General features: G+C 47.2%; 1 protein-coding gene across 1 annotated transcript; it reads right to left on the minus strand.

The window, feature by feature from the left end:
* Nucleotides 1-7,550: 7,550 nt before the first annotated feature.
* rpl29 (ribosomal protein L29) lies at nt 7,551-12,848 on the minus strand. The gene is made up of 4 exons (XM_056274473.1): nt 12,809-12,848; nt 11,640-11,691; nt 10,966-11,030; nt 7,551-7,733 (listed from the first exon to the last, which is right to left on the minus strand). The coding sequence occupies exons 2-4, from the start codon at nt 11,674-11,676 to the stop codon at nt 7,638-7,640; spliced, it is 198 nt and encodes a 65-aa protein (XP_056130448.1). The 5' UTR covers nt 11,677-11,691; nt 12,809-12,848; the 3' UTR covers nt 7,551-7,637.
* Nucleotides 12,849-15,195: the final 2,347 nt, after the last annotated feature.

Here is a 15,195-nt window from a genome sequence, read left to right on the forward strand (position 1 = left end):
AACAATTAATTATTCAATCTTCTAATTAGACACCTTGTTAGGACCTGGTGAATCCATCTAGCTGTTGGTCACGGTCTGAATGTGTGCTTTTCGTTTCCCCACAGAGTTCTTGGAGTTCTTCAGGGAGTGGAGTGGAATAAACCATTCACACTTTCACTTGTACCAATGTTGTACTAATTCTGCCTGTAACCGTTTACTAATGAATGAATAAACCCCCCAAAGATGGTTTTAACCATCATTTAGAAGCGAAAGTACAAATTTTTAAGCCTCATTGGTCAAGCACAACATCCTGTCCTTACACCCTCACATCAGATAAGGAACACCTCCCTAAAACCCTTTAACAGGGAGAAATAATAGATAGAAACCTCAGGTCGACTAGCTCTGGTAGTGAGAGGTGCAACTGAATCCAGGAGACTAGAGAGGACCACATTTAAGTCACCAGTGAGATGTTCAACAGAGTCAGTTACCACAGTGAAAGGAGCCAAGACTTCAGGCAGCTGCTGGCCAAATGCAGCTACAGTGGAGGGACCAGTGTGGCGAGTGGACATCACATCTGTGCTGACATTAACTGGACAGGCCAATAATGCTTCACATGTGATGAGAAAATGATCTGACACAGCAGATGTGGTTGGTAAGACATTCAGATCAGAAACAGCTATCCCTTTAGATAAAACCAAACCAAGGGTGTTACCACTGCAATGAGTCGACTCTTGAACAAACTGAGTGAACCCAAAAGTATCAACTGGTGCCAGAAAGGCTTTACTTAGAGGATCAGCAGCCTTATTCAGATGAATATTGAAATCACCTAGAATTAGAATCTCATCAGAGTGAGCAACAAGGCCTGAGACAAACTCTCCAAATTCTTCAAGAAATAACGAGCAACAGCCAGGAGGCCGGTAGAGTATCACAATCTGGACTGAGCCGAGTCTATTCATGCTCCTACTGAAAACGACCACAGGCGGTCAACATGACCGCCGGTTTTTAAACTCTATATTGTGTCAAGATAAATACCCAGTTGAGATATTAATGCATTACATGTGTTAGTGTGTCTGTTATGAAACTAACTGACACCAAAATTAACATTTTAACAACTTTAATACTTTTTTAAAAATTTAAAATGGCCGCTGTCCAGCGCCTGTAAGTCCTGCAGCGCCTCGGTGGTGGTCCTGGTGCGTCTGTAACCAGACATGCTGGACATCATCACACATCAAGCTTAGACTACTTGTCTGCACCGGAGGGCGCTAGTGTGTTTCTAGCACAGAGCAACGAACTTCACGAAGGAAATGACGTCACCAACACACGTCATACATACTGACATGACGCACACCGTCACGCACGAATTACGAGCGGTCGTTTTGACTGTTCGTGGTCGTTTTGGGTAGATCTTATCTTAAATTTTTTGTGTAATTGGTCTAAACCCCGTTTTAATGTCACTATATGCAGTTTTAGGAGAATTCGGGGAGCGGCAGGTCTGTATCTTTTATTTCACAAAGTTATTGAACTGAAAAGCCAAAACCGTCATAATGACCGTCTTCGTCGTTAACGCCTCCTAGTCTTCCTCAAGTCTGACGACGATTCCAGCAGCTTTCTTGTTCCCTGATGTTTGAGGTCATAGTTTGACTCCAGCCTCGATCTCACACCCGTACAAACAGCTCAGCTTTGTTGAATACAAACAATTCAACCGTACAAACAATTAAACAGCGAGGGCTGACCTTCGATTTGATGAAGCAGAACTGGTTTTCCTCGGGGACGGGTGGTCAAAGCAGTCTCGGACATGTCCACCAACAAAGGCATCGTGTGCTTCTAAAGACCTGTGTATTGGTTCTTTGGTAAATATACTTGGTGTGTCCATGAGGTGTTCAGTCGCGTCCCTCCAGCCCGTGTTTGGCAACTCCGTGACGTCACTTGTCCCCGGAGCTTCAGCAACGGATCGGGAAGTTGTTCTCCAGCGCTTAGCCTAAGTTTCGACTCGTAATGCGTTCCGTCTTCCTTCCGTAGACCTTCACCATATTCTGAGATTTCCATTTTCTAACTTTTCTCCGTTTAATTTTGAGTTTTATAGGCTTTCACCTGGGAGTTTATGCACGCTGTTTCTCGGCCACGTTTTGCCACACGTTCTGCGCGCGCATCTTGTTTACGACGCAGCTTTTACGTCGCGCGATAAGGGGTCTATTGTACTTGGTCAATTACCCCACTCTTCCGAGCCGTCCCAGTCTCTGCTCCACCCCCTCTGCCGAGCCGGGGAGGGCTGCAGACTACCACATGTCTCCTCTGACACATGTGGAGTCGCCAGCCGCTTCTTTTCACCTGACAGTGAGGAGTTTCACCAGGGGGACGTAGCGCGTGGGAGGGTCACGCTATTCCCCCCAGTTCCCCCCTGAACAGGCGCCCCGACTGACCAGAGGAGGCGCTAGTGCAGCGACCAGGACACACACCCACATCCGGCTTCCCACCCGCAGACACGGCCGACCAAGCCGGAGGTAACACGGGGATTCGAACTGGCGATCCCTGTGTTGGTAGGCAACGGAATAGACTGCTACGCTACCCGGACGCTCCCAAATAAACAGCAGTTATCGATCTCACGAAGTCGGAAGCTAGAAACAGCTGGCAGTGACGTCCACGGACCCACGCTGAAGGAGAGGGAATCAGAGGGGGCTGAATCAGGTCATGTGGACACAGCGTGTACTGGGGGAAACATCCGTCACTCACCTAACTGACCCCAACACGTTGTCCAGATGAACTGATTCAACCCTCTGTGAACAATACAAACAAATAAAACAAACCAATTCAACAACAAAGAAGAAGAACCCAAACCAGTGGGATATGGGGGCTCTCCAGTCTTTACATGAATGTTTTCAGAAACTTTGTCAACTATCTTTCCTCGGAACTGATTCTGTTGACACAGCCTAAAGCCTCGAGGGCAAAGCTGAATTCCCAACAGGGGAAAGCAGGCTGCCCCGCCGGGCCTGGACCCTCAGGGGTCACAAAGGCCCCAGTTTGAGGACATACTGGGTTAAAATGGGACCTGAAACTTGTCAGAACAAAGACGCAGATGTCGCTGCCTCAGAAAGACAACACAAACACCAAGAGGCACTTTTCCAAAACCCTGTTTAAAAGGAAACCGGCGAAAGGTGAAACTGTGCCAAGGTCGCTTTCTTCCCCTTCAGAGGGCACCACGTTTGTTTCACATGTGAATTGTCCGGGGTCAGTGATCTTCAGTCTGCACTCTGGGCGGAACATGAAGGACCGGAGAGCCACCGACAGGCTGTGATTGCTTACGTTATGCACTGTGCTGATGCTGCGTAGACCCAGAACTAAAAACCAACCTGACGGTGAATGTGAATAGTGGACGAGGTTTTAAAGAGGGTGGTTGCGATGGGGAGATTTTTAGCACAGCGATATCTGTCATTAATGGAGCAGTAAAATGTAGGGGAAACCTGTTAATGGGAACTCTATGGATGTGCTGGAAGTTACCAGTGCGTTTGATCCATTTTTGAAAGCGCATATAGAAACATGGCAATGCTGGCGAGGGAACGCCATCATCCCTCTCATCAACAACTTTACCAACTGCAGGAGACCACCGCCCACACTGCAGGGAACCATCACCTGGCTGACGAGCTAAATGGGTCTACTGCAGGTTTGAATCCAAACTTTCACACCCCTCACCCTCTCCAGCCACGACACACAACCAACTGCACTCCCTGCCAGCCACTCTCCCCTTCCCACTGAACCCCCAGCCGCACTCAGGAACTGTGTTGGGGACGTGTGCCAGCTCCTCCAGGGACAGAAGACCAGGAAGGCCCTGGTGTGGGGTGTCACTCTCCTGTCTGAAAGTCTGTGCTGACCAGCTGGCCCCCGGTTTCATACAATTATTAAGCAGCTTGAACTATCATTCTTAAATGCTGAGGTGTCTGCACAAATCAGAACCAGAAGCACTCTGTCATGACACTCCACACACTTGTGCACATGAAATGAAAAGAAAGATCGTTTCCCCCAGTCCACAGTATTACAACAACACACATCCAAACTAACACATATCAAAACTAAAAAAAAAAATCCTGTCCAGGAGAAGGAACACCAGCCAGGATGACCGTCAGAACTGCCGGTCTGCATGGGCTAGCAGTTAGCTTAGCCTGCCCCGCTTCCACCTCCTGTCAGACCGCCTTCGGTGTTCCCTCTTCAGGCACAGCTCCAGGCAGGGCCGTGGTCCCTGGGCCCACAGGACACAGCAGACCAGGCTCTCCCAGCCATCAAACGAAGACACATTTCGACACGGACAAAGACACTGCATGGACGGTACCGGGTGAGGCAGCTGCAAACGTGGATTTGCGCCGCCATCTTCCCACACCGGAAGCGCAATCAACAGGTTTGATTGACGTCAGGTTTCATGTGAAGACAGGTGTTGCAGGTCAGCATCTGACTGTTGTTGGCTGTTGTAGACCTCCATCTGCTTCTAATGACACGGTATCTTCTCCAAGAAGCAGCTTCTTCCCCAAAATCCGTTTTAATGAAACCGTCCTGGTTGGTGGTTTAATGGGGACCAGCTCTCACCTGTATCTGATTATTCTAAAGCACAACGTGTTTCTCTTAATTAGACTCAAATTATAGACAGTCCCATATGTCCAAATCCTAAATGCCCAAAGCAATCAACTCTCATTAATATGTTTATCACAAACAGCCCCATAAACAGTCTGCCAACCAGTGGTTTTGCAAATGACCTGAGTGATCAGAGCCGCCGAGCTTCCCAGAGCCAAACTCGCTTCCTACTGACAGGAACCCCAAACGGTTTGTTGAACAGCGTCTGTAGAACCTGATAATGTAATAAACTTTTTACCAATAATGTAATAATGTGTTACATTAACGGGACGTTATTAGGGTTTAGGGTTAGGGTTAGCTATGATATATAGTTTATTACATTATCGGGAAATGCACTTTATTACATTATCAGGTTTTATTGCATTTTCAATGGCCTCAAGTGCATTTTTTATTAAATTATCAGGGTTATTACATTATCGGGGATTTATTACATTATCAGGTTTTATTGCATTTTCAATGGCCTCAAGTGGATTTTTTATTACATTATCAGGTTCTACAGCGTCTCCTGCACAACTTGACGCGTTTTAACTGGGACCATCTTCAGCTGGCCTTGAAATTCCTTTAAGGTGCCTTGACCTGTTTTACTGACAAACATGCTCCCGACCGACCCACAGATTTGGATTTAAGGGCCGTGACAGTTGTTGGTTTACTCCTGAACCAGCTGACCTGCTTCACAGGAGAAACAACGCCTGGCCAAAGGCCGAGGACCACCGGCGTCTGCCCGGGCCGCTGCCTGCCCGGGCCGCTGCACTACAGAGGCAAGTTGCTGTCACGCCAGAAAAAGAAAAACGAGGGGCGTCCGGGTGGCGCAGCGGTCTATTCTGTTGCCTACCAACACGTGCATCGCCGGTTTGAATCCCCATGTTACCTTCAGCTTGGTCAGGCGTCCCTACAGACACAATTGGCTGTGTCTGCGGGTGGGAAGCCGGATGTGGGTATGTGTCCTGGTCGCTGCACTAGCGCCTCCTCTGGTCAGTCGGGGCGCCTTTTCAGGGGGGAACGGGGGGGGAATAGTGTGTCAGGTGAAAAGAAGCGGCTGGTGACTCCACATGTATGGGAGGAGACATGTGGTAGTCTGCAGCCCTCCCCGGATCAGCAGAGGGGGTGGAGCAGAGACCGGGACGGCTCAGAAGAGTGGGGTAACTGGCCAAGTACAATTGGGGGGGGGGGGTTAAAAAGAAAAAAAAAGAAACCGGATCAGGCTCACGTTATAACGTGATATAACATAAAACATTCCACGTTATAACGTGATAACTTATATTGTTATAACATGAAAGTCATGTCTGAATGAGGAAACGATGTGCGGACAACTGGTAAATTGAGGAATGTGGTTTCATTTGCATAATTTGATCAGGTTCTTCATGTTTGGGTTGAGACATGGCGAGTCTGCTGCTATGGCGCAGGGTGGGTGCATGATTGCGGTAAGTACGCGCACGCTGCGCACTTTAAACTGCACTGGGCCGCACAGGAGGACGAGTCCGACCCGCTGCACGGAGCGGGGTGATCAGCTGCTCCACGGACACGAAACACGCCGCCTCTGCTGCACCGCCGTCACGCCGTCTACACTTCGTAGAGGTGCCGTCGCCACTTGAAAATCGATTGCGCGTCTACATTACTTTGTACGGTAAGGCGTGTGGGCGGTGACCGGGACTTCGTGGCGCATCAAGTGCGCCTCCAGTCTGCGCTCCAATGGACGCGCAGGTTGTTTACGCGGGACAGTTTGCTTTGCCTATAGGTTGATCCGGGTTCGCACCCCTGATCAAGTCTACACGCCAAGTGGTCCTTCTTAATAACTCTGTGGGTGTGAAAGCAGCTGTCAGGGGCTTGGCTGTACCAGTGGCGTCCCCAGAAATATTTCATGGGGGGGGGGGGCAAATGGGGCCACTGAAAATCTTGGGGTGGCACACCAAAACCAAAAGCCATGACTGAATTTGGGGAATTCTGTGCTGCTGTTGTAGTGTACTGTATAGGCTAGTGGGAAACTGTCAAGATGAGTTAAGAAAAATATACATTATTGATTTACATGAACAGCACCTCATGTAAGATATCAGACAGAAGCATATTCTGCATAATCAGAAGCCTATTCTGCATATGCGACTCGAGGCTGGGGGGGCCAGCGGGGGGGCCAGGGATAGAATCAGGGTGGCCATGGCCACCCCTTGGGGGCGCCACTGGGCTTTACACCTTCTCCGTAGAGAAGGTGTAAAGCCCAGCCCAGGACCTGTTGCGAAGGACCAGAAGGAACAGGACGCCGCTCTCATGCACATCGGAGCTCTACCGCGAGCAGCAGAGCGACTGCGGGATCTGAGCCTCAGCTGGTGGAAGGCTGATTCCCGGTCTCTTCCGGTCCCTTCAGCCCAGCACAATACACAGTATGAAATACTAAAAATCACACTAATGCTCCGCTGACGTTCATCCATCCATCCTCCAAACCGCGTATCCTGCTCTCAGGGTGGCGGGGGTGCTGGAGCCTATCCCAGCAGTCATTGGGCAGCAGGCGGGGGAGACACCCTGGACAGGCCGCCAGGCCGTCACAGGGCCCACACACACACACACACACATTCACACCTAGGGACAATTTAGCTCCCGGAGGAAACTCACGCAGACACGGGGAGGACATGCAAACTCCACACAGAGGACGACCCCCAAGGCTGGACTACCCCGGGGCTCGAACCCAGGACCTTCTTGCTGTGAGGCGACCGCGCTAACCACTGCGCCACCGTGCCGCCCTGTATTGTCACACTATACACTGAACAGGATCACTGCTTGCTGTTACCTCAGGTCTCTCCTATAGTACTCACAACTTTCAGGGACAGAAAGCAAGACCGTCCCAGATGATGTGAGCGGTCTGGATGTTCAATAAAAAAAAAAAAAGACAGAAAAAAAAATCCCACTAATGGATGAGGATCAAACAGACATACAGGGAGAGGACAGAAGGAGGTGGAATCCAGGAGTTTTGTTATGAAAGCAAAGCTTTATTGTGACGATGGGAACTCAGTCTGTGGAACGTTGACGATGCGGGCGGTCCTGACAGCACTGCATTATTTGGAGGCTGCGGCGGCCTTCCTCGCTGCCTTCATGCCCTTCTTGTTGTGCTTCTTGGCGAAGCGCATGTTCCGCAGGAACTTGGGGTCCACCTGGAACAAAGGCCAAAAATAAACTGAAGGAGCGTCTCAAAAAGTGGGACTGCATGGCTGATGTTCATCCCTGTGTGTGTCTGCTGTGTGGGCTGACAGAGGAAGTCTTCTGAATCATCAGTTTTAAATGTAGAGGCTTTACATACAGATGTTTTTTTAAACTCATATTTCATTAACCGTCAGGCATCATTAAAATCAGAAAGACATCATTAAAATCAGAGAGACAGAAATGTCACTGGTGACTACAGTATTGATCACTCAACATTGAACCTCCTCTGTAGAAGAAAGTTAAACCTCAACTTAAACCTTCAAAAACCACGAAAATCTCGTTTTATGAAGCAGGAAGCTCATAGGACAGTCACGTTCAGCTTCATTTATTTGCTGTTTGTTCAAAATAAAATTCTACATCTCAACCATGTGTAAAACTTCCACCTGAGAGCAGGAAGCCCTGCCGCGTCACACACAGCGCTGTAGCTCGGGTGTAGCTCCAGAGAGAAGAAGGTGTTTTTGGAGGAGCAAAACAGTCATTCTAACTTGATAGGAAGTGTGATTTGTAACTCCATGCTTTGAACCAAACGCTAAAAGACATCCAACTGTACTGGCAGCTTCCTACCATCAAACAAAGACCTCTCGTGACTTTTGGAGGCTCAACACTGGAACGGCCAAGATGGTCATTATGACCGTTCTGGATTTTCAAAGTTTAATAACTTAATGAGAAAAAGATGCATTAAAATGAGTTTCAGATCAACTGCACAAAGAAAGTTAAGATCAGATCTACCTAAAGCCACCGTGAGCAGTCAACATGACCGTCTCGTAATGTGTGCGTGACCCTGTGTGTCGTGTCAGCATTTATGACGTGTGTTGTCGCATCATTTCCTGCGTGAGGTTCGTTGCTCTGTTCTAGAAACACACTAGCGCCCTCCAGTGCAGACAAATAGTCTAGACGATGTGTGATTATGTCCAACATGTCTGGTTACAGACGCCGCTACAGACGCACCATGACTACCACCGAGGCGTTGCAGGATTTACAGGCGATGGACAGCGGCCATTTTAAATTGTTTAAAAAACAGTATGAAAGTTATTAAAAAGTTAATTTTGGTGTCAGTTAGTTTCGTAACAGACACACTGACATATGCAATGCATTAATATCTCAACTGGGTATTTATCTTGACACAATATAGAGTTTAAACAGTGTGGCGGTCATTTAGACCGCCCATGGTGGTTTTAGGTAGGAGTGAAATCCCGGCTGTTCTCGTGTTAGGCGACTGCTCCATAAGACTGTTCTGATGCCTACAATCCTTTATAAAACCAGCAGCAATGTTAAAATCAATCCAACATTCTGACACGCTCAGTTGGGTTGATGGGCCACTTGGGAAAAGACAGGTTTTAAGTAAAAGATTAATATTCAGCAGGCAGTAAAAGGCGGACTAGATTTAATAGTTCCAAACAAAGAACACTTTACAGTCCAGACAATGAAACGTTACTGATATGAATTCCACAACTAAATGGCAATGATAATGATTTACATAATACTGAGCACTGTGTGGAAGGCATTTAGGGATGAGGTCTTACACACTTTCCCCAACTGTCCTGATTGTGAGCTGCACTTCTGCACAACGCACATATTAGGGGGGGGGGGGGGCACCTCGGGGTCAGATTATTCATCCGCCCAATGATCGGACCCAATATTGCCATTTTCCTTATTAACGAAATGGTCATGTTGAATGAAATGCCTGTTGATAAATAAGAGAAGTCCCCTTTCATATGAAGAACGCACTCTGCTAACCGGCATCTTTCTGAGAGGTGGCTCAATGGCCCGCCCCCGGAATCAATTAGCATGACAAGTAAACGGCCAATCAACATTCACCGCTGCGACTGTGGAGAGATGGAGTTAAATACACAGAAAACTCCCTCCCAAACACACTCGGTGGTGCTGATTTTACTTACTCATGCTCCCCCCCCCCAACCCCACCCAGGGACAATTTAGTACGGCTGATTCACCGTGCCGCTCTTTGGGGAATATCTGCATTAAAAGTCAAGAAATCTGAGAAATGCTCAATTGTCAGGAAAACTGAAATCTTTAACAAGAGGCTTTAATGAACAATTTCACAACACTGGCTTTGTACTGATCAATTTCTAATCTATCTGCTCCTATGAGATGCAGTTAAAGCACAACTTTAGTGATGAATACTATTGAGACCATTTACTGAGTTTTTCCTTTTGGCAGGACTAGACAGAAAGGCATTCTTCAGCCCTCAAAGCCAACCTGTGGCTTTCAGTACAATGTTCATGTAACTGCTTTCTTCAGTTATAACAACTCATCTAGCCTTAAATATCTTGGCCAGGGTTTAGATTTTACCCCCGTCGGTACTTATAAACTGCCTGCTGACAAGCTAACCCACAACCTGTTATGACAAACATCTGAAAAGATCAAGTGTGAGCAGGTACAGAGTCAACCCATCTGAAGTAACTCAGTCCTACCACATACTGCTCACAAGCTGCAAACCTTCAACAAGTCTTTCTTGGACATCTGAGCAAACTATCAAATCTCCAGCAAAATCACAACAAGCATGTCAATCACAGACCCTCCGGACTTTCATCAGGAGTCTAACTGAATTTTTGGCATTGCTCACAGGGGATCTATCGATTAGGAAAGTTTACAGAGGTGACCTAGGCAGTTATCTTGATCATGGGGTTGAACATCTTTCGCCCCTTTTCCACTACATGGCACCGGCTCAGCTCGACTCGCTTCTGTGTCGTTTTCCATCACCGTAACAGTACCCCCTCAGTGTAGCTGGTCGTCCCAGCGGTGCCTGGTTTTCAATTTCAAAATGTACTTTTAAGATAACTGCGCTTCGGTATTTAAAAAACGCCGGGTGATACCCCATGCGCGCACTGATGACGCAGTGATGCGTCAGAGGTCCGCATTGATTTTGGTAGCCGCTCCAGTTTTTTTGGAACCTCAACAAAGGTGGTACCAGAAAAGTGGTAACAGTTACCAAAATGCCGGTATTTTCCAGTAATGGAAACCGAGAAAAGGGCGAGTCGAGCTGAGCCGGTACCATGTAGTGGAAAAGGGGCATAGGAGGAAGAAGCAGATCTCCTCCAACATGAAAACACCTGGCAAACATCCATCAGCACCCAGAGCACAGACGTCTACCACACCGACTCTCGGCATCATGTCAGGACTGTCCTGCAGGGAATTCATATGTGATGGTGAGACAATACCTACCCCCTTCAGGGACTCGTAGCGCTGAGATCTGGGCTTCTTGATGCCATTCCTGTGGGCTTTACGAGCTGTGTGGAGACAGACATCACCACATTATGAAAACACATGGAAAGACAGCGACAAGTTTAATCTTCTTCCACAACGTCTCATTTTTGACTCAACGAAGAACTGACTGACTGGTCTTGCATGGCTAGGGCTGCCAGATTTTCAATTTGGCAAAACAAAAAACATGTATGCGTACCTGTTTGAACGTGTTATACATGCACTGTAATTTTCGCTCACACCTGCACCTCACTATTGTATTAAAGACTCATGACATTTAGAATTAGGTATTGTCAGTGCAGACCTGTTAAGAAACAACAGTAGAGAGACTGGTGTGGTAGAATAACAACTCGAACAGGAACACACAGCGCTTTAAACTGTGCGAGAAGAAAAGACTGAACCAATAAACTTGCTACTAAACTTCACGTAGCACGTTTGGTTCATGGCACCCAGCTCAAAGTGACTTTAGAGTCAAATTAAAACAATCCCACAGAAAAACAGAGAACTGAAAGGCATCCTAGCTGTTCATAAACTATTCAGGAGCAAGATGAGAAACCCAACCATTACAACCAGCAGACAGACAGGCAGACAGACAGACACACAACATTACATCTGCTAGGTCCTTCCATACTTACACTGGTTGTGTGTTGTGTGGTTCTTTGACTTTGCCATTTTGACTCTGGTGATCTGTTAGAGGGAAATGAGGATGACGTTACTGTTGCTGTACAGCAGATTTTTCAAAATATATATTCGGTACAGGACCCAGCACTAAAGGTTGAGAACACAGTAAGATATCTGGGTCACATCATCAGGAATGATCTACGTGATGATGATGAGGATGATGATGGTGGTGACGAGCAGCGCCAGTGTTGCAAACTGTGCGCACAAGCCAACATGCTGGCAGGCACACGTCACAGTGTACAGATGAGGTTAAGACTGCTCTTTGTAGGGCCTGCTGTGCTCCACTCTATACTGCCCACTGGTGGCGCAATTATAGCGAGGTAAAAAGGAAAAGGCTGCAGGTAGCACATAATGATGCATTCAGAGTCCTGCTCAAGCTTCCCAGATGGACAAGTGCAAGTCGTGTGTGTGTGTGACTAGTACCGTCCCCACTGTTCCTGCCGTGTTGGGGAGCTTTATGTACAAATGTATGTGTCGACTAACTGATTGCCAGAACGTAACGATAACGCTGTTAAGTGGGCCTACACACAGTGACACCGGGTGCTGCTCTGGTTCCTGGAGACACTGGAACAAAAGTCCGGACGGCTTCTAATCACTGGGGACTTGTGAGCTGCTGCTAGCTGTATCTTTGTGTTGTATGTCTCTCTTTAATACGGACCTGCCTGTGTGTCTGAACACAGCAAGATCTGCATGACTGATCGATAAGGTACAAGACCCGACTTGGGGTAAGGGGCTTGGAGAACGGGTGGCTGGGCATGAGACAGCTGCAGGCTGATGGACGTAAACAACGCGTCTCCCCTCCTACAGACGCGGGTCCACACGAGGTGGTGGACTAAAGCAGAAGCTGCGGAGCACGACTGCGCAGTCCCCCTGCCGCTTCATTCACCTCACCAGCAAGTCCCGCGGCGTCCCATTTGCCGCACCGCTCTGGTCCAGCCACACAGGACGCCGCGGCTAAACTTCCCATTTTAACACATGTAGACGGACGACGTCGGATTAATACCACAACACACGTGTTGTTGTTAAAGTGCTTCAGCGTTCCCGTTCAGTGTTCGACCATGATGATGAAAATACAGGAAGATTGGCTTGGATTTGAGAAAGTTCGCGGACAAAATATAAATACCTGCCACACGTCCGGGACGACAACCGGAAGAGAAAGAATACGGCTTCCGGAAAGGGACAAGAAGAGTCGAAACGAGGGCTAAACTCGCGATATCGCCAAGTCTTATTCTGACGCTGCCACCTACCGGCCACATTTTAAACTGACACTCTTTTCAAGAACCTTTTTTATATATATATTTTTATGGAACATTGTTCGTATTCATGTACAGATTCTTGAAGAAAGCTCATTACAAAACAAACATGGCAAATATACATTTCATCCAAAAATACATAGAGATATCCAGAGTGCCAAAGGGAACAGTATGTAAACATTTCTATACAGTATATCAGGAAGTGCATAGAGGTTGAATGTCACATGACAAATATACGGTGACGTATTATGAAAATAAGGGTACAAACAATAATAAATTAAATACATGACATACACTAATTGAAAATAATAAAACACGGTCCATCATACAAGGGGGAATTAATAAGGATATCAGTCTTCTGATTCAGTGGGGAAATATCTTAACGCCTCATAAATCTTTATTGCTTTTGTATCGGTCATTAGTTTTAAAGATTTCAAGTATAATCTAAATTAATTTAAAAAACAACAAATTTGGGGGATGACTTAAAGTATCTATTTTTATGAATAAGGAATTTGGCTAAGCAGAGGATTACATTACAACAGAGTTCATCGTTTTTGTTTTGCAAAATCCTACCAAATGTTATATTGTCTCTAGAAATCCAAGTTGGGAAGGACAAAATCCTTTGCTTTATCCATTTGTGAATGTCAGGCCAGAACACAAGTACCACACCACATGAGAGAAATACATGGTCCCTAGTTTCTATGTCACTTCCACCAAATGAACATATTGTAACGTGCATGGATTACTACCCACGCTGGCCGCTAGCTGGCTGGCGGGTCTGACCCTTTAGTCTAGCGGTTAGCGATGTCTCCTGCGACAGGGGTGGGACCGGTTCGCTTCCCGGCCGCGGCACTTCCGGTGGTTGCCCCCCCTGAATTCGCTACATTATCGTTAAAACCAAACCGTGATCTAAGTAGTTCTTTGGAGGGATATATGTTGTTTCCTTCGTTTTTTGGGGGGGGTAGGAGATGTTAGATACATTGTTCTCAATTTAATAATTGAATTTTTATCAAAGTTGTGGAAAATGTCATTTTTGTTTTGTCTTTCGGGGAATAAGTTTTCAGTGAGACAGTTTCTAATAAAATTTATCACATTTTTTTGTCCAAGATTAAAAACCCCTTGAACTGACAGTCTTCCCAAGAACCTTAAGTCGTTCCGTCGCAAGTACTACAACCAAATACACCGCGAAGCTCACTGCAGTACCGCAGCCCGCCGGTAGGGGCCTCCTTTCTCCGCACGCGCCGCAGTGTCCTATACTAGACTTTATCACATTAGTGAGTGAACCGACTACACAACACGCGGTACTACACACAACACACGCCTGTGTTCGCCGAGTCGGCGACGACGCGCTGTCAGAGTGGTCCGGAATACTTCCCTTATTCCGGAGCAGGCGGCCTTTCTGCTCAGGCATGTATTTGGCCATACCCGGTGTGTTGAAGGAGCGCACGTGGGGAGACATGGTGACGCCCGAGCCTCCGGTGTGGCGGGTCTGCGGGACGTTGTGATTGTGTTTTGGATTGTGTTTGTACATTTTGGCGTGGTACTAATTACCCCGGCATTGTTTCTGCTCTATTCGTCTATTTTTTGCCAACTTGAAATGTTAGAAAATATGTCGGAAAAAAACAAAAATCACAATGAAATCAAGTAGAAAAACTAGCGCAGGGTTGCGCACACCATGCACGTGACCGGGAAGAGAGGCGCGTGAGACTGGGAAACGACGCCTATATTTCTTCATCAGTTTAGGGTCTTTTACTTCTTCCCTGGTTTTTTTACACCATTAACGGGTTGTTCCGAGGTGCAAGTCCATGCTTGTCCGCTAGATGTCACTGTCCACACAATATTTGTCCGTCCACGGAGATAATATATATTTAAATATATATATTTCATAATCTTTTTATTGCATTTCGCACAGATTTATAAGACAAACAGAACGAAATATAAACGTGCCTATGAGTTTTACCCCATACAAACCAAGCCCACCAACCAGTAACCCACCCTCAACCCACCCAACTGCACCCACCCTCAACCCACCAACCAGTAACCCACCCTCAACCCACCCTCAACCCACCCAACCAGTAACCCACCCTCAACCCACCCAACTGCACCCACCCTCAACCCACCAACCAGTAACCCACCCTCAACCCACCCTCAACCCACCCAACCAGTAACCCACCCTCAACCCACCCAACTGCACCCACCCTCAACCCACCCAACCAGTAACCCACCCTCAACCCACCCAACTGCACCCTAAATTGGA

This window comes from Lampris incognitus, chromosome 2, assembly GCF_029633865.1.
Source record: "Lampris incognitus isolate fLamInc1 chromosome 2, fLamInc1.hap2, whole genome shotgun sequence".
In the NCBI taxonomy this organism is placed as follows: Eukaryota; Metazoa; Chordata; class Actinopteri; order Lampriformes; family Lampridae; genus Lampris; species Lampris incognitus.

Excerpts from the sequence above, each read along its gene's own strand:
- rpl29 (XM_056274473.1), bottom strand. The coding sequence starts at position 11,676 with ATGGCAAAGTCAAAGAACCACACAACACACAACCAGT. Across the intron at positions 11,031-11,639 it reads CCACACAACACACAACCAGT|CTCGTAAAGCCCACAGGAAT; the intron begins GTAAGTATGGAA and ends GTCTCCACACAG. Across the intron at positions 7,734-10,965 it reads GCTACGAGTCCCTGAAGGGG|GTGGACCCCAAGTTCCTGCG; the intron begins GTAGGTATTGTC and ends CCTTTGTTCCAG.